General features: G+C 37.9%; 1 protein-coding gene across 2 annotated transcripts in view; it reads right to left on the reverse strand.

Moving 5' to 3' along the window:
* The window catches only part of ESR1 (estrogen receptor 1), a 118,583-nt gene that overhangs the window by 16,823 nt on the left and 79,301 nt on the right, over nt 1-22,459 (reverse strand). For both annotated transcript variants that reach the window (XM_037391925.1, XM_037391926.1), the window contains exon 5: nt 14,766-14,904. In XM_037391925.1, coding sequence (XP_037247822.1) covers nt 14,766-14,904 — 139 coding nt within the window. The remainder of the gene's footprint in view (nt 1-14,765; nt 14,905-22,459) is intronic.

The raw sequence follows: 22,459 nt of genomic DNA on the forward strand, positions 1-22,459 counted from the left end.
GACAAGTACAACCTCTGAACAAAAATGTCTAGTCCTACAACATATAGTCCATGTGCCTAAATCTCCACGTGTGTCTGTTTCCCACCAACTGAACTCATATGGTAGTTGATAATTAAAAATTCTGTACTTTTAGGAGATTCTAAATACTTCCTAACCTCATTTACTCTGTTATCTGCTGAGTGTGAAATACCAGGCTACTCCACAAGAAAAAGAAGAGTAATTCTTCAGGTAAAGTACTTTAGGTGAGGTTAGATGCTTAGCTTTATGTATTTATGTGTGCAAGCAACAATCTAGAATTTTCTGCTTTATTTTCAGAGTTAGGCAGCAGATCCAGCTCCACTGAAATCAGTGGGAACTGCAGGAGCTTAGTATCTTTGAAACACAGGCTTCTAATCAAATGTTTTTATTATCTACTTGCAACACTGATTTTCTTTGTTAACCAACAAAAGCTGTCTGAAATAGGAATCTCCAGTTCTCCTCAATTGCCTTCTAACGCAAGCTGATAGTATAATCACATCTTCACATATGTCCAGTTGATAGGAAGGCCTATCTAGGAAGGCCTAGATAACTTTCCTGAAGGACAAATTAGCAACAGATTTGAAAATTATTCTTATCCCACCATCATGCTGTTGTTTTTGTGTACTCTCAGCTTACTGAAAACAAAACAATAAAAGATTGTTTACTGCAGAGTGTCAGACTGTATTCTCAGAAGAATCCTTAACTCTTGGCTATTGGGAAATGTTTAGGAAAGTTAAAGCATGTGAATTAAAGATCTTAAGTTACTGCATAAAAGTACTATGTGCATTAACGTTAGTAAGTCTACAGACTCACAGCATCATACAGGCTGGAAAGCAACTCAGGATTTCTTCAATCCAACTTCCCACTAAAAACAGGATCAGCTCACTCAAGGCTTTATGCAAGTCTGGTCTTGAAAACCTCCAAGGATGGACACTGCACAACCTCCCTCAGCTTAATTATATCCATCATCATGGTTTTTTTCTCCCCTATATCCAGTCAGAACCTCCTCAGCTTCAATTTATGACTCCTGTTTCTCAGGCTTTCACTGGGCATCTTAGCAAAAAGCCTTGTAGATTTTAGGTTAGGCATGCTCAAACCGTATCTCTTCTCCAAGCTGAACAAATCCACTTCTTTCAGCCACAAGGCATGTGCTCCCACCTTGGTGGCTCTCCACTAGGTTTATTGAAATTTATTAACGTCTTTCCTCTAATGAGGGGCACAAAGCTGGATGTGATATTCCAGTGATAGTCTAATGAGTGCCAAATAAAAGTGGATAATCACTTCCCTTGCTCTATTGCCTGCGCTACCACTGATACAGTCCTAGATACTGTTGGCCTTCACTGCTGCCATGTTGCCATACTGGCATACGTACACATTGCTGTTCCCCAGGCAGTTAGGCCCCAGCTTGAACAGTGGCAGTGGATTAAGTCCATCACAGGTGCAGGACTTCACACTTCTGGCTGAATTTCATAGGGTTCCTGTCAGCCCATTCCTCCAGCCTGTCTCGATATGGCAGCTCTGCCCTCAAGCCTACCAACTGCACCCCCTACTTTGGCGTCACCTGCCAGTTTAAAGACTGTGCACTCCATCTCCTCCTCCAGGTCACTGACAAAGACATTTAACAGGACAAATCCTAAGATAGACCCCTGAGTAACTCCAGCTGTAACTAGTATTGAGGTAGAGTGTGAACAATTTTATCACACAAGGCAATCAGGTTGGTCGGGCTCAATATGCCCTACATCTATGCTAATTCACACTCACTATCTTCTCCTTCCTATTCACATAAAAAACTTCCAAGAGAACGTGCTGTATGATTTTCCTCATGATAGAAGTGATTCTGACTGTAGTTCCCAGACTGTCTGTCTGTCTTCTTTTGGAGACGGGCACAACGTATGCCTTTCTCCAGTAATTGAGGACCTCTCCTGGTCTCCACAGCCTTTCAAAGATGATAAACAGCCTCGCAATGACATCATCCCACAATCTTGGATGCAGCCCATCCCATGGATTTGTATGTGACAAGACTTCTTAAGAGATTCATGAGTCACTCCTCTTTTACTAACTCATTCCTCTCCTCCTTGAACCCTGTATGTAGGAATGAGAACTTTTATTTTAAAGTCTTGGGAAAACCCTAGGTATCAGGAATGGCTTTTACAGAAACACAGGACAGACAAGTAAACATTAAGAAGGAAGGATGTTTTGGTGAGGTGAACAGGGACTTAGGGACAAATTTTCCATTCAAAGGGAAAAACCCAAGTAAGCACAGATGCACACATCAAACCAAAGCCTGACTGTGTATTTGTTTACCGTCTGGCTTCTTTGCTCATGGTTCTTCATTTGATGACAAGGGATTGCCAAGAACAGATGGGATCCACCAGACTAAGAGAGGGAAGGTCACCTTCACAAATGGACTTAGTAACTTGGTGAGGAAGCTGCTAAACGAGGCTTGTCACAGGGTGTGCTCCTCAGCCTAAAGGTGGGTTAGGAAACAGTGGAGGTATGATTGAGAAAAAGCTGCAGGGACAACATCCACATCCCCAGTTACAAAGAAGGGTATTCACAGACTTAACTCAAATGCCGGTGCTCTAACACAGAAGGGGAGTTGGAAGTTCGTACAGAGTCAGACAGCTGTGATGAGACTAGAAACACAGAGGCTTGGTGGGATAGTGCACAAATCCGATCAGATAGCACACATGATTGGAGAATGGTCATGGATAGGTACAACTTGGTTAGGAAGGACAAATATGGGAGAGGAAAAACTTGAGCTTTACATAAAGGGAGACCCCTGGCTGCAACAGACCAGAACCAGGTATCAGTAAGGAACCAGAACCACAGATATCAGGAGACTCTGTGTATCCATCAGAGGAGAAATTAACACTGATGACTGGAGGGGAGGGATTGCTACAAACTGTCTGACCAAGAGTATAAAGTGGATAAGTTTTCCTATAAATAAGTCATAGAAGTGTCCCAGTCACTGGTCTACAGTCTTGTGGAGGATTTCTGCATGGATAGATTGCAATCATTGGCTGGAAGGTCAACATAGCGTTGTGCAAGTAATCCAGAAAGTTTCTGGACTGTGTTGATGATCACTTCCCAAATCAAACAGCACAGCAGCCAACCAAGGCCGATGCTCTATTGATCCACTCATCACAAACTATGAGAAATTGCTGGAGAATATGGCCACAGGTAGGAAATCTGGCTGCAGCAGCCATGAGGTGTGAGCAAGCTCAGGATCCAGAGGTAGGCTGGGAATGCAAACAACAGAACTATGACTCTGGGTTTCAGAAAAACAGATTGCAGTTTATTTAGGGAATTACTCAGCAGAATATTCTTGGAGACATGACGGGGAAAAGTGTCAAGGGAATTAGAAAATATTTTAAGTAAAATTTATTGAGACCTCAGGAACGAGCCCATCCCAGTATAAAGGAAGACCAGGTATTTCAACAGAAGGTCTACTTGGTTAAGCAAGGAACCCTTTAGCGAATTAAAAGGCAAAAGAACATACAAGAAATAGAAATAAAAGCAGGCAGCATAGAATTACCAAAGCACTGTTTGAGCATTTATGTCTAAAACCAGTGAGGGTCACAGAGGGTAACAAGAAGGGATTTTACAAGTATGGCAGCAACAAATGGAATTTCAGTGAGAGTGAAGACTTGATGAATGGGGGAGAAAACGTGATGAGTGACTACATGGAATAGACTGAAACACTCCACAGCTTTTCTTTCTTTGTGTGTCAGATTTCACTGGCGAAACCAAGAGAAGCACATTGACTTCTCTTCAAAGGTTAGGGAATTACTTAGAGAATCTTTGAAGCCAAACGGGGTTCATCTCAGGGTGCTGAAATAGTTGGTCAATGTATTCATTAGGCTACTACCTATCACTTTAAAAAAATCATGGGGGTTGAAAGAGGTGCCTAACAAATAGTAGAAGGCTAACTCAGCTTTGACGAAATCAAGAAGGATCCAGGAAACCAGATTGTGCTTGACCAACCTGATTGACTCTATGACGAAACAATTAGTTAAACGATCAAAGGGAAGCTGGTGGGTGCAATACCATTCCACTGTAGCAAGGCTTTTGTTTTACAGCATTCTTATCTGTAAGCCAGGGAAGTACAGGCTGAGCAGACAGACAGACACATAAGCTGGATCACTAGACTCGAAGTGTATCAGTAATGGCTCCACACTTAGTTTGTGGTAGGTAATAAGTACTCCAGAGGTTAACTCTGGAGCCAATGCTGTTTAATATATTTATCAATAATCTGGATGATGATAAAAAGTTCATCTTAAAGTCTGTGGATGATACTAAATTGGGGTTGTAGGGAGGTTCTACACTGTGTAGCGCAACCTTGGTGCTAGAGGGACTCTGGAGGAGTGAACCAACAGAAACCCCACAAAGTTCAACAAGGAGAAGTACAAAATTCTGCACCCAGGGCCAAATAAACCTGTGCATCAGCACAGGTTGGAAAAACACTGGGCTGACCAGGATCCCTCCTGCTGGAAAATGAAAACCAAATCAAATATAAGCCAACAGCATTCTGTCTTTGTGGATAAGGCGAACTGCATGGAAATTATGTTAGGAAGAATGTGGCCAGAACAAGAGAAATTGTTTCTCCCCCACCTCTATTTGGTCCTCCTGAGGCTGTGCCTGTGTTCGGTTTCAGGTGCTTTAGTTCAAGAAGGATGCTGGATGTCTTCTGCTGTTGTGGAGCTGATCAGAGGCATGCAGTGCATGGCCTACAAGGAGGGGTTGAGCGACTGTATCTGTTCAGTCTGGTGAGAAGGAAGCAAAGTATGTAGAGGAGGGGACAGACAGAACTGCAGTCTACAAGGGGCATTACAAACAGGGTATAACCAAACTTTCCTCAGGAGCAGTGAACGCTAAATCAAAAGGCAACTAACTGCTGTAAGCTACAGTGTGGAAAGTTCAGGCTGGATTGTAGGAGGGTGGTGCAACCCTGAAATTGGTACCCAGAGAGGTTGTGTGTTCTCCATCCCTAGAGACTTTAAAGAAAGCTAGACAAAGTCACAGCTGACCTAAACTGTTGATGGCAATAATCTTGCTTCAAGAAGTAGGTTGGACAAAATGATCTGCAACCAAAAGTTTTGTTCCTAAAGTAAATTGTTGGGGAAGTTCCTGAAAGACTTCAGTTTCAGACGGTAGCATTAGAAGCAAGGATTTATTATTGGTGTGGAGCTTTCTAACCAAGAATCCAAACATGCAGTCAGCACCAGCATAAAGAATAAAAGCAATCCTTAAATCATTCAAATAGGGTTTGAAGTACTAATGCAGCAGTAAAAAATACCCATCACCATATTACATCCCTTCATCTTCAGTTTATGCATAAAACTGGCACAGAATATAAAACAGAGAAGAAAAAATAAAATTTAAAAGTTAATCCAACTTTCCCGTACTTCAAAATCTCTTCATGAGTTTAGGCTTGGATTGTATTTTCAAGAAAGTTTTGGAAGGAGAACAGTCCTTTCTATTCATTATAGCCTATTCATTCTCAGTGCATATCTTGGCATTCTATCCTCCTTACATCTCATACTCAAACTTTTATTATATTTCGTTATAATTTATTTCTAATTCATTAACTTATTCAGTCATGGCATAGGCAAGGAAGAATGTCTATCTGGCCAGAAGTAAGGACAGAAATTCAGAGGAGAAAACCTAAAGTGACAGCATGTACATTTTTCAGAAAGTTACCTTCAAGTAATAATTTTGCTTTCTTTTTTTTTTTTTTTCTTTTTTGTTGGGGACAGTTTGCTAAAATATTTTTCAGTTGATTTACAACACTGTTATAGTAATTATTTCTTGTTCTTAAAACAAATCCAATATTTTTGGCTACTTACTCAAAAATATGTGCCATTAGTGTCAACGAATGTCTGAGACTCACAGCTGGGCGACTGAAGTAGTACTGGACTGGAATTAGCATAATTCAACATGGGATCAAGTTCTTTTTCCTTCAAGAGTTTTTTGAAATGGACGTTTGCCAAATAAGAAATAAAAATGAAATATCAGTTCCAAACATAATTTTGAGGGAGGAAAAGAGGCAGGCTCTCTTTGCCTTCACTGAGCTGGGCTGTTAGGTTTATACCTTTTCACATAACCTGCCTTTTGAGTTACTTCTGTTGGCACCGTCACTTCCCCAAAATACGCTGAACAAATGTGGTTGCCCGTGCACCAGCAGTTTTCACCCAGCACATCTCTCTCTTTTCTATAGCAACAAAGCAACAATTAGGATTGGGTCTGAGGTTCAAATAGGCAATTCCTACCTCCTCCAGTACTGACACAATTACGAGCCCACCATCCTGCAAGGTCTGCTGATCTTTTCTAATGTCTCTTTTGGTTGCTCCTTGACCTAGCTCTGAACCAAAAGCAGTAGCTAATTCACACATCAAATGAGAGATGTTAAAATAAAGACAAATAAAAGAGCAAATCCAGGAAGATATGGAATATATAAGACAGAGCAGAATCATTACATCCTGTGTTATTTCTGAAGCACTAAAGAATTGTCAAAGCATTTTAATGTTTTTTTATGTTCTTTCCATTAGAATTTTATTACAGGCTTTATACATAGCTGGTGCCTGTCTTCAAGACAAGAGATGATTATTATATACATTAATGTGTTCTGTATGCACTAGTTCTTAGTAGACATTGATAAACACTTTCTACTCCTGTGTAATGTGGTGCACTAAAACAACTTAAGGAAGCAGGGTCTCAGGAAAGCTCCATCTCCAAGGCCTTAACATCCATCAGGATGCCTTAAATACTGCCAGATAGGCACTGGAGGGCTACTCAACTAACCGGAGGATTCTTCCTTTTCTACACTATTTTATCAATAACTAAAAGATGAGGACATTGTTATCAATCAGCAGTGAGATGTTACTTCAGACCATCCCACATTTAACCAGTAGCTCTGGAGATTGTGGAAAAGGTTAGGGAGAAAGTAAGCAGAAAAAATAAAATTAAAAAAAATAGCCCTCAAAGCTCTAGAACAAAACAGCAAACTCCAAACAGCTGGCAAAGAGGAAAGCAGAGACTACCATGAGTAAACTAAACCACAATATCGAATGCAAGGCCTGATGATGAAGAGAAATACCTAGCTTATTTATTGTTGTGTGTCAGTACCCATGGGGTTAAATAGCATTTTGCTATAAAAAATGGCCATTTTGATCACAGTTAGGCTCAAAACAGTATCTTGTTGGGTTTTCAGTATCTCCAAGGACTAAGACTCTACAACCTCTTGTCCTGTAAATGACAAGAATCTTGTTCTGTCTTCTTTACTCCCCTCCACACCCCACACCCCCCAATCAGATAATTATACACATTGATCAGATCCAAGCCTCAGCTTCTGCTTGCATGAAGGATGCTCCAGCCCAGTAATCATCATTATGGACCTTCACTGGACTCCGGTATGCACATGTTTATCTTGTATTGGGGCTCTCAGAACTGAATACAGAACTCCAGATTTGCCTCAGCATGGCTGAGCAGTGAGGAAGGATCACCTACCTCTAGCTGCTGGTAATGCTTTTCCTAATGCAGCCCAGGAGGCCATGGGTCATCTTTGCCATGAGGGAGCATTGCTGGCTCAGAGAACATCTACTTGTGCTAATTTCCCAAAAAAATGTATGGAGCTTTCTCAATCAGGCTGTCCTGTAGGCACATCCATATTTATGTGCATATACATACTTAGGGGGCTCTCCTACTACTATGATATGTTGATTACAACATCTCTCCTGTCCACATCACCCTGAACCCTTTTCTTGCCAGCCCAGTCTACCACTTTCCTCACTTGATTGTGGGTCATCATCTCTCTCCCCTGTTGTTCCTTGTTTAAAGCTCTCTCACCAGGTTGGCCAGCTGGTGGAAATTATGCTTTTTGCCCCATTTGATGAGGTTGATCCCATCTCTTCCTAGATATCCTTGATCCTGGGAGCAGGTTTCTTGATCATAAGTTGAATCCCTGTTGTTGACACCAGCTATGCAACCAGTTGTTGACCCGCAGGATCTGTGTACTCTTCCTCAAGTCCTTTCTCCTCAGCTGCCCCAGTGGATTGACCGCCTGGGCTCCTACACCCTTGACCCTCACCCTCAGAGCCATGTAGTCATGACTAAGTGTCTTTCCTGACTAGATCAAGAGGAATCATTTACGTAGGCAGATAAAGTAAGACCACACTACACATTTCAACTGTGGTGAATTGGGTCTGAGACTACTAAGTACCCTTTTAATTAATTTTTTCTTGGTAAAATATGATGTGAAATGGATCCACAAATATGTCAGATAGGAAATATCTCTAAAATGCTGCTATAATAATTCTAAGAAAACAGATTATTTTTTTGTCACATGTGACATTTAGATTAGAAAATTATTATGAAGGCTCTCCATTTGGGAATAATAAAGTTACAATAACTGGCTGAAAAAATGTTATTCTTGTTGACAGAAAAGCCTTTTTCAGTTTAATTTACATTCAGACTTAATCACCTTAAAGCCAAAAATATTTCAAAATTCACTTCATGTCAGAAATGCAAAGAAAGGTTAATTTTGGAAAGATCATCATCAGAATTCAACATGACCTAGAACTGGGGCCTGAGCTTCCAAGGTCAGAGTGACTAGATGAACAAGCAATCTTAGAATTTGTGTAGGGGCTATCCTGAATCCAGAAATTATTTCATTCTTTATGAAAACCTTTGTTCTGTGCCTACAAACCCACCCAGGGAACCTCTTTCTGCAGCAGCTGAAAATTAGGAAGATCATAATGAGAGGGAGTAATTTTCTTCCTTTTCCTGTGCTTTTCTGAATTCACCACTTTGAGCATTACCCAACACCTCCCCAAACTCTGAAGGGGTCCTATTGATTTATGTTTAGGTTGTTTGAATTACATTGCGTAGGTTTTGAATTTTGCTCCAAGGCACAGTAAAGACTGATTTACGTTAAATAGAAATTATTCCTTTTGCATTGTTTAAGGTGTAGAATTCTATTGCTTGCAATATTTTTTTCATTCTATGTGTTCAACAATACAATAATACATCCCAAAATCCAAGAATGAAGTGAGGGGTGAAAGAGAAATCGAATTCTTTCAGGAGATTCCTTAACATTCTACAAGTGGATCCATTCAGCTCTATTAAGTAAGTAGCCTGCTGACAGGATTACTGTTTGAGTTGGGTTTCCATCAGAAAATCTATTGCTATTAAAATGGGATGAAAATGAAATGCACAATTGTTTTCCAGATTTATTTTGAAATGCAAGTTTGGATATACTTGTTGCCTAGGGGCGTTTTCCCTTTGAAATAAACAAAACCAGCAGGTCACTAATGAAGCATTCTGAATCAAGCATCTGTGACCACTTTGCTTCCATTTTTCTAATAAGTCAATGTTAATTAATGCATCCACGATTACACAATGCCAAAAGGTCTTCTACATTTACTCAAGTGACAGACAAGTGTGATGTCCTCAGACATCTGAAACATTTCACAAGGTGAGAGACTAGCAAAGCATACTTGGATTTCATCCTGATGCTCTTCTATTGTGTCTAATCTTCTGTCTATCAAAACATTGGAAAAACCTATTTGCACAGAAAACTTAAAAGATTATTTTCAGATGTGGTGAGAATTTTTCAGACCAAAGCCATGCAAACAGTAAATTATTCAGTTGTCCAGTCATACAGTGAATGCTGCAAGTCTTTATACAATTGATCCTAGCTGCAGTTTAAAGAGATCCATGGCCTCCTACCATCACTGAATGTGAAAGTCAGTAAAGGGAAAATTCTTCAATTTCTTCCAAAAGAATGAAAGAGCTCCATCAAGCACTGGAAGAGGAAGTGAACAAGAGTCTCAAGAAAAAAACCTGAAGAGCAGGCTAGATTTCTCCATATAAAGAAAGAAAACCTGGTAGGATTATGGACATACTGACTACATTTAACTGAAATTTTGTAGGTCCCTAGACTGATATTTTGCTGCTAGACTTTTTTTTTTTTTTTTCCCCTAATCATGATAAGAAAATAACATTAGAACATAACATTAGAGCAGCCATACTGGCTCATATCAAAGTTAGATTTCACCTTGGGCTAGGAGTATAGGCATTTTGATCTGATTTCAAGTGGTTACCTCTAGTGCTAGATTGGAAGAGATAATAACCTGTGGATTAACATACATTTTCTCAATGTGCTCATGTCTTTATGCAATTCCTATCATCTCTGGTTTGTTTCCCTTCTTCTAGTGAGCATCACAGGCAGAGAAGTAATTATACTTAGTTACTTTATGTACAAAGGCTCATCTCTCTCTTTGATTGCTTATGCAAACCCTCTGGCTACCTTTCCTGTTTCTTCAATAGTCCTGTTAAGATAAGGAAAATCAAAAAAGCACAGTTTCCCAAGCACAGATGCAGCACGGATTTAAACAGTGGAATAGCAATGTCCTGTTCTGTTTCTTTTTCCAGTTGCAATGGTTATTGAGGGGAAAGCTGCAGTCTATTTACTTTTCAATGGCTAGAGAGCCAGAAATGCTGGATCCATAGAACCGAATACTGTTAACAGTGAGATGGAAAAATCAACTCAGAATGCAGTTTATGAAGACTAAGATTATTCTTCTCCTATATGCATCAGTTTACATTTGTCTAAATAAAATCTGGATCTTGTTAACACTTTTTGGAAATCCAACAAGATCTCCATCATCCACTTGCTTGTTAATTTCTTCAAAGAACTCCAACTTATTCATGACGTATGGCTTCCTCTTACAAAATGTATGCTCTTTACTGCTATGCCATGTTTATTCGCACCTCAGCCAATTCTTTTCTTTAGGTGATGTCCCATCAGTTTCCTTACAATTGTGCCCAGGCTTACTGGGCAGAAGTTCCACCCACCTTCTTAAAATGCAGCACAGTGTTTCCCATTTTGCTGATGCTGAGAAGGTTTCGGGTGAAAAGTCACCCACCTCAGTCAGCAATTCAGCTATTTCTATCATGAGTTTCTTTACAATTATGTTTCAAACCTTTGAGTAACCTCTGATCAGCATGAAATTTGAATGCAACAAATCCTTTAAAAATACAATAAAATATTATTTTCTTATTCCCGAAGAAACAATACATTTTCTTCAAAATTATAAACAGCTTATTGTCAGGCAGGCCTGACAAATTTCAGACCTGGTTTAATGACATTTTTAATGTCTGGTTTCTTGGGAACACTCCAGACAGGAAACATCTGGTTTGTCCCATTAGAAACTTAAGCCTTTGCTTCTAGATTAGCCTTATACAAGATATAATTTTCAGAAACTGAATATAGAAGATTTGCATTTATTCTGGGCTTTCTTTAATTGTATCAGGTACTGTACATTAATTGCAAGCACTGTGAGTGTGCCATTGTATTTCCCAATTGGGCTTATTTTTCTAATCTATAATTATTGTCATTTGAGCTTTTTAAATAGCATCAGTTGTACCCTGCAAAAATGTACCAGTTATATGTAATTGGCAGACTGCTAAAAGTCCTGATTTTGAACCAAGACTCAAGTGTGTAGGTAGTTTGTTAATAGAATAAGCAAGGGTGCCTTACCCCAGATATACCCTATCTAATTACAAGGCAGAGTAGGAATAGGAAGGAATAATGTAATGATATTCTTCCATACAGAAGGCAGTAGTCTACACATACTGGCAGCTTAGTTGGTGTGTAATTTTTTTTTATGGGTAAAGCAAAATTTTAAGAATTAACTTAAAATTAATAATAAAAGGGCTGCTTTACAGGTATTTTCAAGGAGTCTTCCAAGTGTGAATAGTTACATAGGAAAGTTATAGAAGTATTTATTTGAAAATATTACAAGTAGACTGTCATGGAATGAGAAAAGACAGTCTCTAAAAGATCTCCAGAGACAAGACAAACTCATGTTTAATTTAATATGGGCCAAGTAGAAGGAGTGAGCTGGGAGAAGAAAAATCTTATTTGTTCAAATCTTTTATTGCATTTCAGACAGATATGAACAAGACAAAGCTCTATTTATCTAGCCAAAAGGTAAAAAAGTTGCATAATAGAACTTGATGTTGCCTTTATGTACAGATGTATACAAACAACTATCTGTCTCCAAGATTCTAGACAGAAAGATTCTGTTAGAAACAGGGGAAGCCTGAATGTAAAAAATAAAAGTGATGTGCATATCAGAGAGGATGTCTGCCACAGAATGATCAGAGAGAGCTAGAGGCATATGCAAAATGTGGTAAAGCTCTATATTAAGAATACTAAATTTGCACTAAGTCCAGAAAAACTCAACTTAGGGGCAGGTCTAGATTTTACCTTCTGAAGCTGGTGACTCTGGGTTATAGACAGTAGCTAAATTAATGTTTGCAAATGCTGTTAAGCCCATAGATGAGGTAACAAGGAAAGCATGATGGGAATTCAGGACAGAATGCTGTGGATGAAAACATTGAAAAGGAGTATCCTGTAAAGAATATGCTGATGGGTAAGGAGAAAAGAACAGATGCAAGGAAACTGTACTAGACCATCCATCTTTTCCATTATTTTAGCCATTCAATTAGACAATTTCATCATTTAGATGAACAACAATAATACATTTAAAAAAAAAACAGAAACTTTTTTGCACTCTTGTGGTATTTGCCCAAATACTTTCTGCAGTGGAAGGACTCCACTGAGTTAAGCAGGCACTGTCCTGCCCTCTCAAATCTGACAAATATAGGGCAAATATACTTTTGCCCTATCATGCTCTCAAAAGGCAACTTTCCTGAGTCTAATTAGCACATCAAACTACTGTTAGCACTAATTAACTAGTAAATCAGCAAATGGTTAACTAATTAACATATCGGTGCTTCCCAGAGTCAATTAATTGGTTATTTTAGTTTCAGTAAATATCCTTACCAAGTAGAGTGAGGCAAGTGTACAATACTTTAGAAACACATTTCTTATTTGAAAATGAGATGTAATAGAGCTATACTTCCAGAAACAGCCTTGTTTGAAAATCAGAAAACAAAGAAAAAAGCCTGTTTTTATCATGAAGTTAACTCTTTTTTGATGCCTAAAGTAATATGTGGTTCTAGTCATTAAATTGCTTTCTTTAATCCAGCAGACTTGGCTTAAACTGTGAATCAACTGCTCAGAGTCCATTTTATTCAGTGCACAGAGGTGTTTAGTTGAGGAAGACCAAAGTTTCAAATGTTTCCTTAGCTGTATTTCTTAGTTAAGAGGAGGAAAAATGGTACTCTGGCTCTGCTCTTCAGTTTTCATTTTTTTCTCACAACTTGTATTCTGGAATGTGTAAAGGAAGTTTGTCTTATGCTATAATTACTTTCCTAAAGTAGTAAATTTTACTTCTTAGGTGCGCTAAGAAATTATTTTTAAACTGTTCTGTTTTCTTGAGAAGACTATACTTATATTTAGGCAGCAGGTATTTTCTGTATATGAAATGAAAATGTGTTTTATACATATCTAGTTCCAAAGCTCACAGGTCATGTGCTTACACAAGTGGAATAGGGTTTTTTCCTAAGGCAATAAATGTTTCGCTATTCCTGTGAAATATGTTTTATTATTTTATACTGTTAGGCATTAGCATCTGTATTTTACTAAAATATAAAAATTAAATCTTGTTTCTTTTGCAAATAGAGGGCAGAGGAACCAAAGGATTAACGCTGCACAAATGCAATCATAACTCAGTACCCTACTGTTGACAGAGCAACGTGCTCCAAAGATGTTTCTGATAAGGAGAGTTTTGATTCATTCACCTAGCTAATGGTTGCAGTAGCTGAAGGCACTGCCCTTGACTTTGTATCGCCATCCCTCTGCTGCAGCTCACTGCCTCGGCAGCTACATGATACCAGAACCTGGCAACTTTTAGCTGCCTCACCACATACTCAGCTCACATCTCCTTAGCTCACCCTTTCCTCCACCTTCAATTCAATACCAAGATTTCAAATTCTGCACTGAAGTGACCAGCGTGCACACATAAGCTCTCTCTCTTGTGCCAGCTCTGCTGTGTGGGTGGTAGTCTTCAGCTAAAGATTACCAATACCTAGGATGACTCTACCTTAACTTTTCCTAGATTAGCCACAGTCATTTACCAACCCCCCTGCTTGCTGCTTATATTCTTTCAACATTCTTTCCTAAGGCTGAAATTTTTCATGACTGGAAAAAAAAAAAGAACTTGAGTTTGCATTAAGATAGTTAGAATATATGCTAAAAATCTGTCAGTCTTCCTGCTTTCATTAATGATGGCTATCAGCTAGAATCCAGGATATTGTTGTAGAGCAGAGATGCATATTTTTTCTCTCTCACTTAGAAATACCTATGGCATATTGGCAAGACTGACTAAAAAAGGGTTAGGGCAGCAAACAGGTATGTGTTTTACATACATGACTCCAGTTTTCATTCTAACCAAGAATAACTTAGAAGATTTCTGGTAAACAAAAATAATTATCTGAATTAAAATGAATAGGGTTTAGTATTTAATCCTAAATATAATTTAGTTTTGCAACAAACAGTACAGATTATAAGAGAATTTTTCTGCTGCCTTTGAAAGTACTTCCAGCAGCAGGTGAATTTCAGATGTGTTACTTGTCTAACAAATGACTAACATCACATTCCAGAGCATTTCTATGTTTTTTAGAGTTCCTTTTCCACTCTCACCTATTATAACCTTGTTTAACATAGGAAGTACCGTCAAATTGTAGTATCAGTGAGATGACTATCAGCTAAAAATGAATCTGATTGCAATAGAAATAAACGAACTTCAATAAATCACAGTAATGTGCAGACTGACCTGTCCAGTAATAGGTTAGGTGCAAATAAAAGCTTTCCTGGGTGTTCCATGGAGCGCCAGACTAAGCCAATCATCAGTATCTCTAACCAGGCACATTCCAGTAGATGGACCTGATCATGGAGTGTTAAATCCACAAATCCTGAAAGAATAAATAGGAGACAGTAAAAAAACCCTCTAGTTTTGTAAGTAGAACAGCATTATTCAAGAGAATCAGGTTAAAAGGTGCATTGGAGCTGTATAACCAAAAAGAAGAAGCGATAAAACAGGCATTTGTTCTCTTCACATTTGAGCTAGTTTTGTCTATCGTTAGGTCCACTTTGGTTCCATCCTACAGAACAGTCAGCACTTTCCAGCCCCCTGGTTGTGTCCTGGCTGTACCCTGCCCCAAAAGCAGGGCAAGAGCCAGGTGAGCATCTCCATCCCCATACCTGTTGCTACTAGCCTGGGAAGAAAGGGGCAACTGTTTGCTCCAGTGCCACGCTGCCTGGGGCATGATGGAGGGAAAATGGAAAACAGAAAAATCCTCATAAAATGAAATGATAGCTGTAATCACCTAATCCTAGACCACTTTTCCTGGTGGAATGCTGGTTTACAGATTTGTGAACAATTCACCATACTGCAGGAGCTGTATCTGTGTGGAAGAGGGCCCAATACAGCATTTCAAACTAAGTAGGGAGCAGATGCTGATCACTGCACAATCACAATTCACTGATGAACTACTTGTTTATATTTCTATTGGGCTATAGCACCTGGAGGAATGAGGTGAACCTGTATTACTCTGTATTTAAACAATGCTAGCAACAATGAATGCAAAATGAAGAGATTGCTTCTAACAATACTAAAATATGAATATGAAAGAATAATGATGAAGGTAGATATAAAAGCATAATGACAGTGGTCATTCTTGTGTTCATTCTCTATTTGAGATTCTCACTTTTCATAAATGTTAATTTCAATCCAAAGATACAAGTGAAGGAGAGATTGCATAATACGGTTTATTGATCCTAGCAGAACGTATTCTTTCAAATTAACATGAACTTCCTAAAACAAAATATGTAGAAGTTCCCTTAAAATACACTTTATCTTTTTATTCAGTGTTTCTTTTACTCAGTGTTATGAATGAACCACTTCATTGAACTTTGCCTTTTTTCTTTTTTTTTTTTTTTACAAGTGTAATTGATTCATATTAGTCTTCAGAATACCAGTGATAGGGTAAACTACCTTACCAGCCCAGTAAAGGGCAGTGATTTTGCTTCTGTGTTGTGTCCTCACTACAGACATATACCAAGTCAGTACTTAGAAAATGTTATGTTCTACAAAACATTTGTTAATACAATTATTTTTAATTGAAACATCTGAGAGAGCTAATCTGTCTGTTCATAGAGAATCATTCAAAAACAAGGAAACAGCTTTGGCATGTCTGAAATAAAACTCATCTACCAATCATTAGGAGTGAATTTAGACAGTTTCAGTACCTGCTATTTTTATGAAAGTGGTAACTATTAGGAAAAAAATTGTCTTTTTCTGTATTTTTCCATATTACCAAATGCAAAAATTACTTTCAGACTTCACAGACTGATGGAATGGCATTTGCATGAGCCACCAAACAGCCTGAAACAATAGAGCTGAAACTTAAAAGAGCAACATTCTTAACTACAGTGTTGATTGCAGCACTCAAGAATGAAATTGGCAGAAAGAAACTGCTGTCTCTATATGGAGAACAAACAATAAACATAATGTTTTCTGTTAAGTATTCCCTTGGTACGTATGATACATAATAATATAGTGGTTTTATATATGCTTGAAGAGTACCGCAGCAATGCAGGGACACAAGTCCCCATGTGCTGTTTGAAGTTTGCAATCAGTGCAATACAAGTCAGTTACATTGCCATCATTCCGTGTGGCTGCACACTATTCTGTAGCAGATTGCTTTGATTGTTGCAGGAAAAAATGAGCTTATTACAACTGTGGTGATTCACTTTCCTGTAAAACTCTGCTCATTCTACAATATTCTGGATGTCAAAATGCTTTGCTTTGTTCTCCACAGTCTCGATCTTTATTTTTACTACACCTATTCTCAAAGCCCTTTTCATTCCCACCTTTTTGTTAGCTCTATTTGTCCACATCCCTGCACATGAAATTTCAGATTGCACTGAGGCTAAGTAATCTTTACAAAAACTAAACAGAGAAATTAAAAAAGAAAGCTAATAAAGTACCTCAGTTGTATTGCAAAGGAGGGGTATTTTGTTAGCCTGCTCTGAGAATAGAAATACACTGCTCAACAATGTTAACATCCTTTAAGTACCTGAACTTGAACACTTTGAATTAAAAAGTCCTACAAGGATTGGCCAAGAAAATTATTGCTGTCTGGAATATTAACTCTGATTTCAATGAGGCTAAGGAAGTTCCCAAAAACTAGGATTAAAGAGAAAACTGATTGTGACTCCATGGTTTAAAACATTGAATTATCTGTTAGCCTGATATCTACAAAACAGCTAACACAAACCTTGATTAATGCAGGTTTAAAAGTCTGTAATATAATAATACACATAAACAGTAATTCATAAAATATGTATCAAATAACCTTGGTTATTTGGTGGCTTTTTAGGTGACGTTGTAAGTTTAGTTGATAAAAATAGCTTTGATGAACCAGACTTCCACAAGACATTTGGTTTTGTATAAACATGCAACAAATTAACTGAATTAAAATATTTTAAATGACACATCTCAGCATGTAATGCTGCTCTATTTCTAAAGGAATGGCATACCATTTACTTCTTTACTTTAGACCAGCTGTTAATAATGATATGGAAAAAAAAGAAATCATGATTCAGATGTCATGATGGCATGTGGGAAATAATGCAAAAAGCAGGTTGAATATGTGAGCAATCTAAATCACTCACTAGCTTAATCATAAAAATACAGACAAATGTTTGAAACCAAGAACATTAAGCATATATACAAGGTGGAAACTATAGCAGCTATGAAGACGAGTTGGAAACAATGAAGAAGAATGAGTCCAGTTTGAACTTGCAGTGGGAAGCTACCTCTAATAAGGCTGAGAGAGTAAGAAAGTTAAATTACCTCTGCGTTACCTGAATCTGGTAACCAATCTTCAAGCAGGATGAGAAGTTGGACAGAATGGTAAAGAAACATCAAAATTAATACAGCATGGAAAAACATGCCTTCTAAAGAGGAAGAAGAGGACTTTAGTTACTCTTTGTGAGGCTAAATAGGTTAAAGGACTGCAATGAGTAAATATCTAAAGAAAAAGAGAATGGCATTACAGAAGGTAATGGCATAACATAAAGAAGCTCATGGTAGAAGCTAAACACGCTCCAAGTCAGACTACAAATGAGGGGTCATTGTTAACAAAAAAAAGTAGTTACCTAAATGACATACTAAGTTTCCATGAATTTGCTATCACTAGAAACATTAATCAACAACTAATTATTATTTTTAAGACTTACTCTCGTTCAAGCAAGCTAATTCTGAATAATGTTACAGAAAGTTAAACTAGATTATGAATAAATCATTAGTCACTTCATCAGAGCAAGCTGCACTAATGTTGCTAAAATTATGTGTAGATGTGCACTGCATTCTCAAATATCAGTGTTCTTTTAATGCTGGTGAGTTTTGAAAGAAAAAGTATTTTTGAATTCTAAATGTTTGGTTATTGTACTTTAAGGAAAAAGGAAGACCTTCACTGTTGATAAATGAATTAATTGCAGTTTACTGATAAAACCTACATCTGATTCCCCACACCAGACTGACCAATTGCTTGACTTTATGAAACATATCAAAATCCTTGCGTGCCCAAAGTATACAGGATCTAGACTGCCATTAAGCCATTCATACATCATATGCTTTGCAGGAGAAAGAACTTTCAGAATGAGAGCCATGGCTGGATCATCCCTTTTTCATATACAGATAAATTAACTATATTTGAGTGATTGCAACACAGAAGACAATAACTGTTCCACAAACTCTTGTATATATATGGCAATCTCAACTTCTGAAAAGCCAGAAAGGTCTTCTGAGCACTCAGCTAAGAGTAGGTAGAAAATAAATTTGTTATGTGTAGAACACAAAACAGTAATGTTCAAACTAAACTGGTTATCCTTTCTGATAGAAAGCAGCAGTATGTACTGTATCAGTAACAATGCAATACAAATCTCTCTCCTCCAGACAATAAGACACCGTGAAGCAGCAGTGGGTCCATGGAGAAAAAGCTATAAAAAGCCCTATTTTGGCAAACATGACTCTCTAGAGGTGACATTAGACTTGGGAATCCAAAATTGTATGACCCTACTCTCCTAAAAAAGGAAGGCAGCAACCATCTACAACAGGTATAAGCAAGTTTCTTTGTAAACTGGGAATTTGGGCAGTTGCCTAAAGGGAATGGTTGTCGTGAAAGAACACAAGGACTGCTAGAAGTAGTATTAGATAAAACATAGACCCTGACAACAACAGAGAAGTGGTTTATGTGCAAGATGGTCTGCTTATAGTAAGGAACAAAATAAAGCTTAGATGGTTTTCATCTTATTGCTACTGTAACATAGGTTGTGAACCCTGCAGTCCTCTGAAATAACTAACAACAACATATATGTCAAATTTTACCAATCATATATTTTTAAAGTAATACATTCATCATTTATCTTAGTGACTTTTGACCTAATAAGTAGATTTCTATTTTATCAGAAATTATTTCTCTAGCAATTAACTTTCCCTGAGACCAAATATCCAGTGTCATTGCAGATGCAATCCTAAAACAGGAAATCCTCCAGTGGGTACTTAATGTTATTTAAGGATCATTTAATTATCATCATTTTACAGCTTCTACTAATATTCTTAAGACACAGCTACAAGGTATCCAGACTATTCCTCTTCTCAATACAAATGATAAAGCAGTCTTCTTTTTCATCTGATCCATATGTTCATACCATACGTCTTAATTACCACAGAGGGTACCTGAAATATAAATTTCAGCCAATATTTGCATGACAATAAACAGCATTATGCCACAGAGAATGACTCTGTCTCCAGGTGCTTTGAAGGAAAGTAAAGAAAAAGCAGTAAAAAGTTTTAAAAGCAATAGCAAAACTCCATCTAGCAAAATATCCCATTTACAACAGCAATTGATACCAGATGGTTATGGGAAAACATACAGCAGGACAAACATATGCTTTTACAGAAAGCGTTCTCAGGCTCCAGTGGTATGTGGCTCAGGGACTTTTAGAGCCAAAGATGGTCTTTTTGTGCTTAATGTCCCTTAATGTTTTTTGTCCCAAGTTTGTCCATATGCTTTTTGAACCTACTTAGTCATTTAATCCACTTCAGGTTTTTTATATACTCTGGAAATAGTACTCTCCAGTAAGAAGTTTCACACTCTGAGTTAATTCTAGAAAAACTACAATCTCCTGTTGTTCTGGAAAAAAATCTCTTATTTCCATTTGATGCACCTAATTATTGTATTGGAAGACACCATCATTTCCTATGTCATCATCTCACTCCTAATCTTCTCTTTTTCCAAATATTTTTAGCATATTCAATCATTCCTCACCTAAAAGTTATCCTGTTCACCTTTGAACTCACTTTGTCCTTCTTGGAGCATTTTCCAGTTCAGCTATATCCTTTCAGACAGTAAGCTAGGACTGCATAGTTTCTCAGTTTGCCCTTGTCTTCATTACCTTAGTCAACAATGTAATCCATATTTTTAATGACAGTTAGTCATGCCTTTTTTTTCAGCTAACTTATGAGTATGCTGAACAACATAGGCCTAACTATTGAACTGCAGAGGTTATTTCTTTCCTAAACACACTGCCTGCTTGTCTGGAATGTCTTTAACTTGACAGCAACAGAATATTTTATAATATCCCCTGTAGCAAAAAAATATCAGATGTTATACTACACAAAAATTTTCTGGGAAATCAGAACATTCCTACATCGTATGTCTCAAATTTGCACAGATGAACCACTATTTTTTTCTGTCTTAATGCACTGTTTTGAAAAGTGGCAACAACCACAGCAAAAGGCTGTTATTTACAACTCAATACAGTATGTCAGCTATGCAATGGTCATGTAGGCCACATGCAGAAAAAACCATTAATTAGGTTGGTAAAGACAGCAGGGAAGCAGTGGTGAGTGCTACAACCTAATAGCTAGCAACCATTCAACAAAGCAACCAAATTAAAAGAGGTTTATATAGACAAAAATATCTAAGTAGATTGAATGGACAAACAGAAAAATAATTCCTACAGCAAGCTCTGTTCTCAAGAAACAGCCAGAAAGAGGAAAACCAGCATCTGTTTCTCTTAACCTAAAGCAAGTTGGAGGGCCAATAGCTCAGTCACCACTGTTTGATCAATGCACAAGATATCTGCTTGCTGTAGTGCTACAAGCTCAGTTCCCAGCCTCTTCACTTCAAGCAGAGAAGTGAGACAGCATCTACGCATTTATCTAGCACGTAAGATGACATTTTGGTCTCAACTTAAATGGATCACTCAGCCTCCTCAACTCTTAAGGCTAAGCTCTGAAAACTCTTAGCTAAAAGGTAGATGAAAGCTAAGAAGTGGCTAAAACTCGCACCTTGACTATAGCCTTGTCTGTACACAGCAACAGCAGGGCAAAACAGAGGTCAAGGACAAGTGAATCAGAGAATCACAAGCACTGTTTTTTCCATTAGTCTCAGTATTCACACAGATATTTCTATAATGCTACTTATTCCTACTTCTTTCCACAGGTTTTCATAAAATAATATAAGAAACTTTTATTAAGTTTTCTTCTGAGGGCACTTAAATTATTGGCTTGTTTACACAACTCCAGTGTTTTAAATCAAGACCTATTTTGAAGATCTAATGTTTGAATGTATAAAATACATTTTCAATCCAAACATTTTGCTAAAAAAAGGAGTCTCATTCTTTCATTTTTTTATAAAGGGACATTACTTTTGTTTCTGTAAGTGGGATCGGAAAAAAATTAGCTGCGATTTCCTGAGTTTTAGGGAGGAAAATCTGAAAGGTAAACAGCGCAAGTGGCACACTTGTAAGAGCCTCTAAATACTCTGTCTGCTTTTTCAGAATTCTCTCTTTTTGCTGCCTGTGTAACTATAATATAACAGAATATCAATCCAAACTTATACACTGTCTCCTCTAAGTCTAAACAGTCTGTCAGAAACAAAATGAGATGAGATCAGAGAGAACAGCATCTGCTCTTAATTACTGTTAATTCCTTTTTTACTTCATATTTGCCATTTTCAGCTCTAATGGTTCTAAACTTCTTTCTGAAAAATAACAATTACAATTTACAGGCATAAACATAATGTGAATTAGGGATGTTTGGGGTTTGGGGAAAAAAACCCAAAAACTCAGAAGGACCATGAGGCCCCACTTTCACAGCCTGTGTTCATACTGAAGGTCAAGATCAAGCCAGCTTTTGCCCTTCTCCGCAGGAGGTTTCTGTCCTCCCTGAGCTCACCCTAGGAGACCTGCCTCATGGTTCAATAGATGTACCACCCCTGCCAGACTCCCCACCTGAAGCTGTCCCCTGGAGTGGGATGCCGCAGGGGTGTCACATTCTTCACTTTTATTTCAGGTCCCATGTCTAGGACCTGGTCGGTTCTGCTTCTCCCTAAAAGCTGCAGTGTGATGATTCCAAAATGTGTTTCTCAGGTAAATGAGAACAATTTTGACTGT

Source organism: Falco rusticolus, chromosome 6 (genome assembly GCF_015220075.1).
Source record: "Falco rusticolus isolate bFalRus1 chromosome 6, bFalRus1.pri, whole genome shotgun sequence".
In the NCBI taxonomy this organism is placed as follows: Eukaryota; Metazoa; Chordata; class Aves; order Falconiformes; family Falconidae; genus Falco; species Falco rusticolus.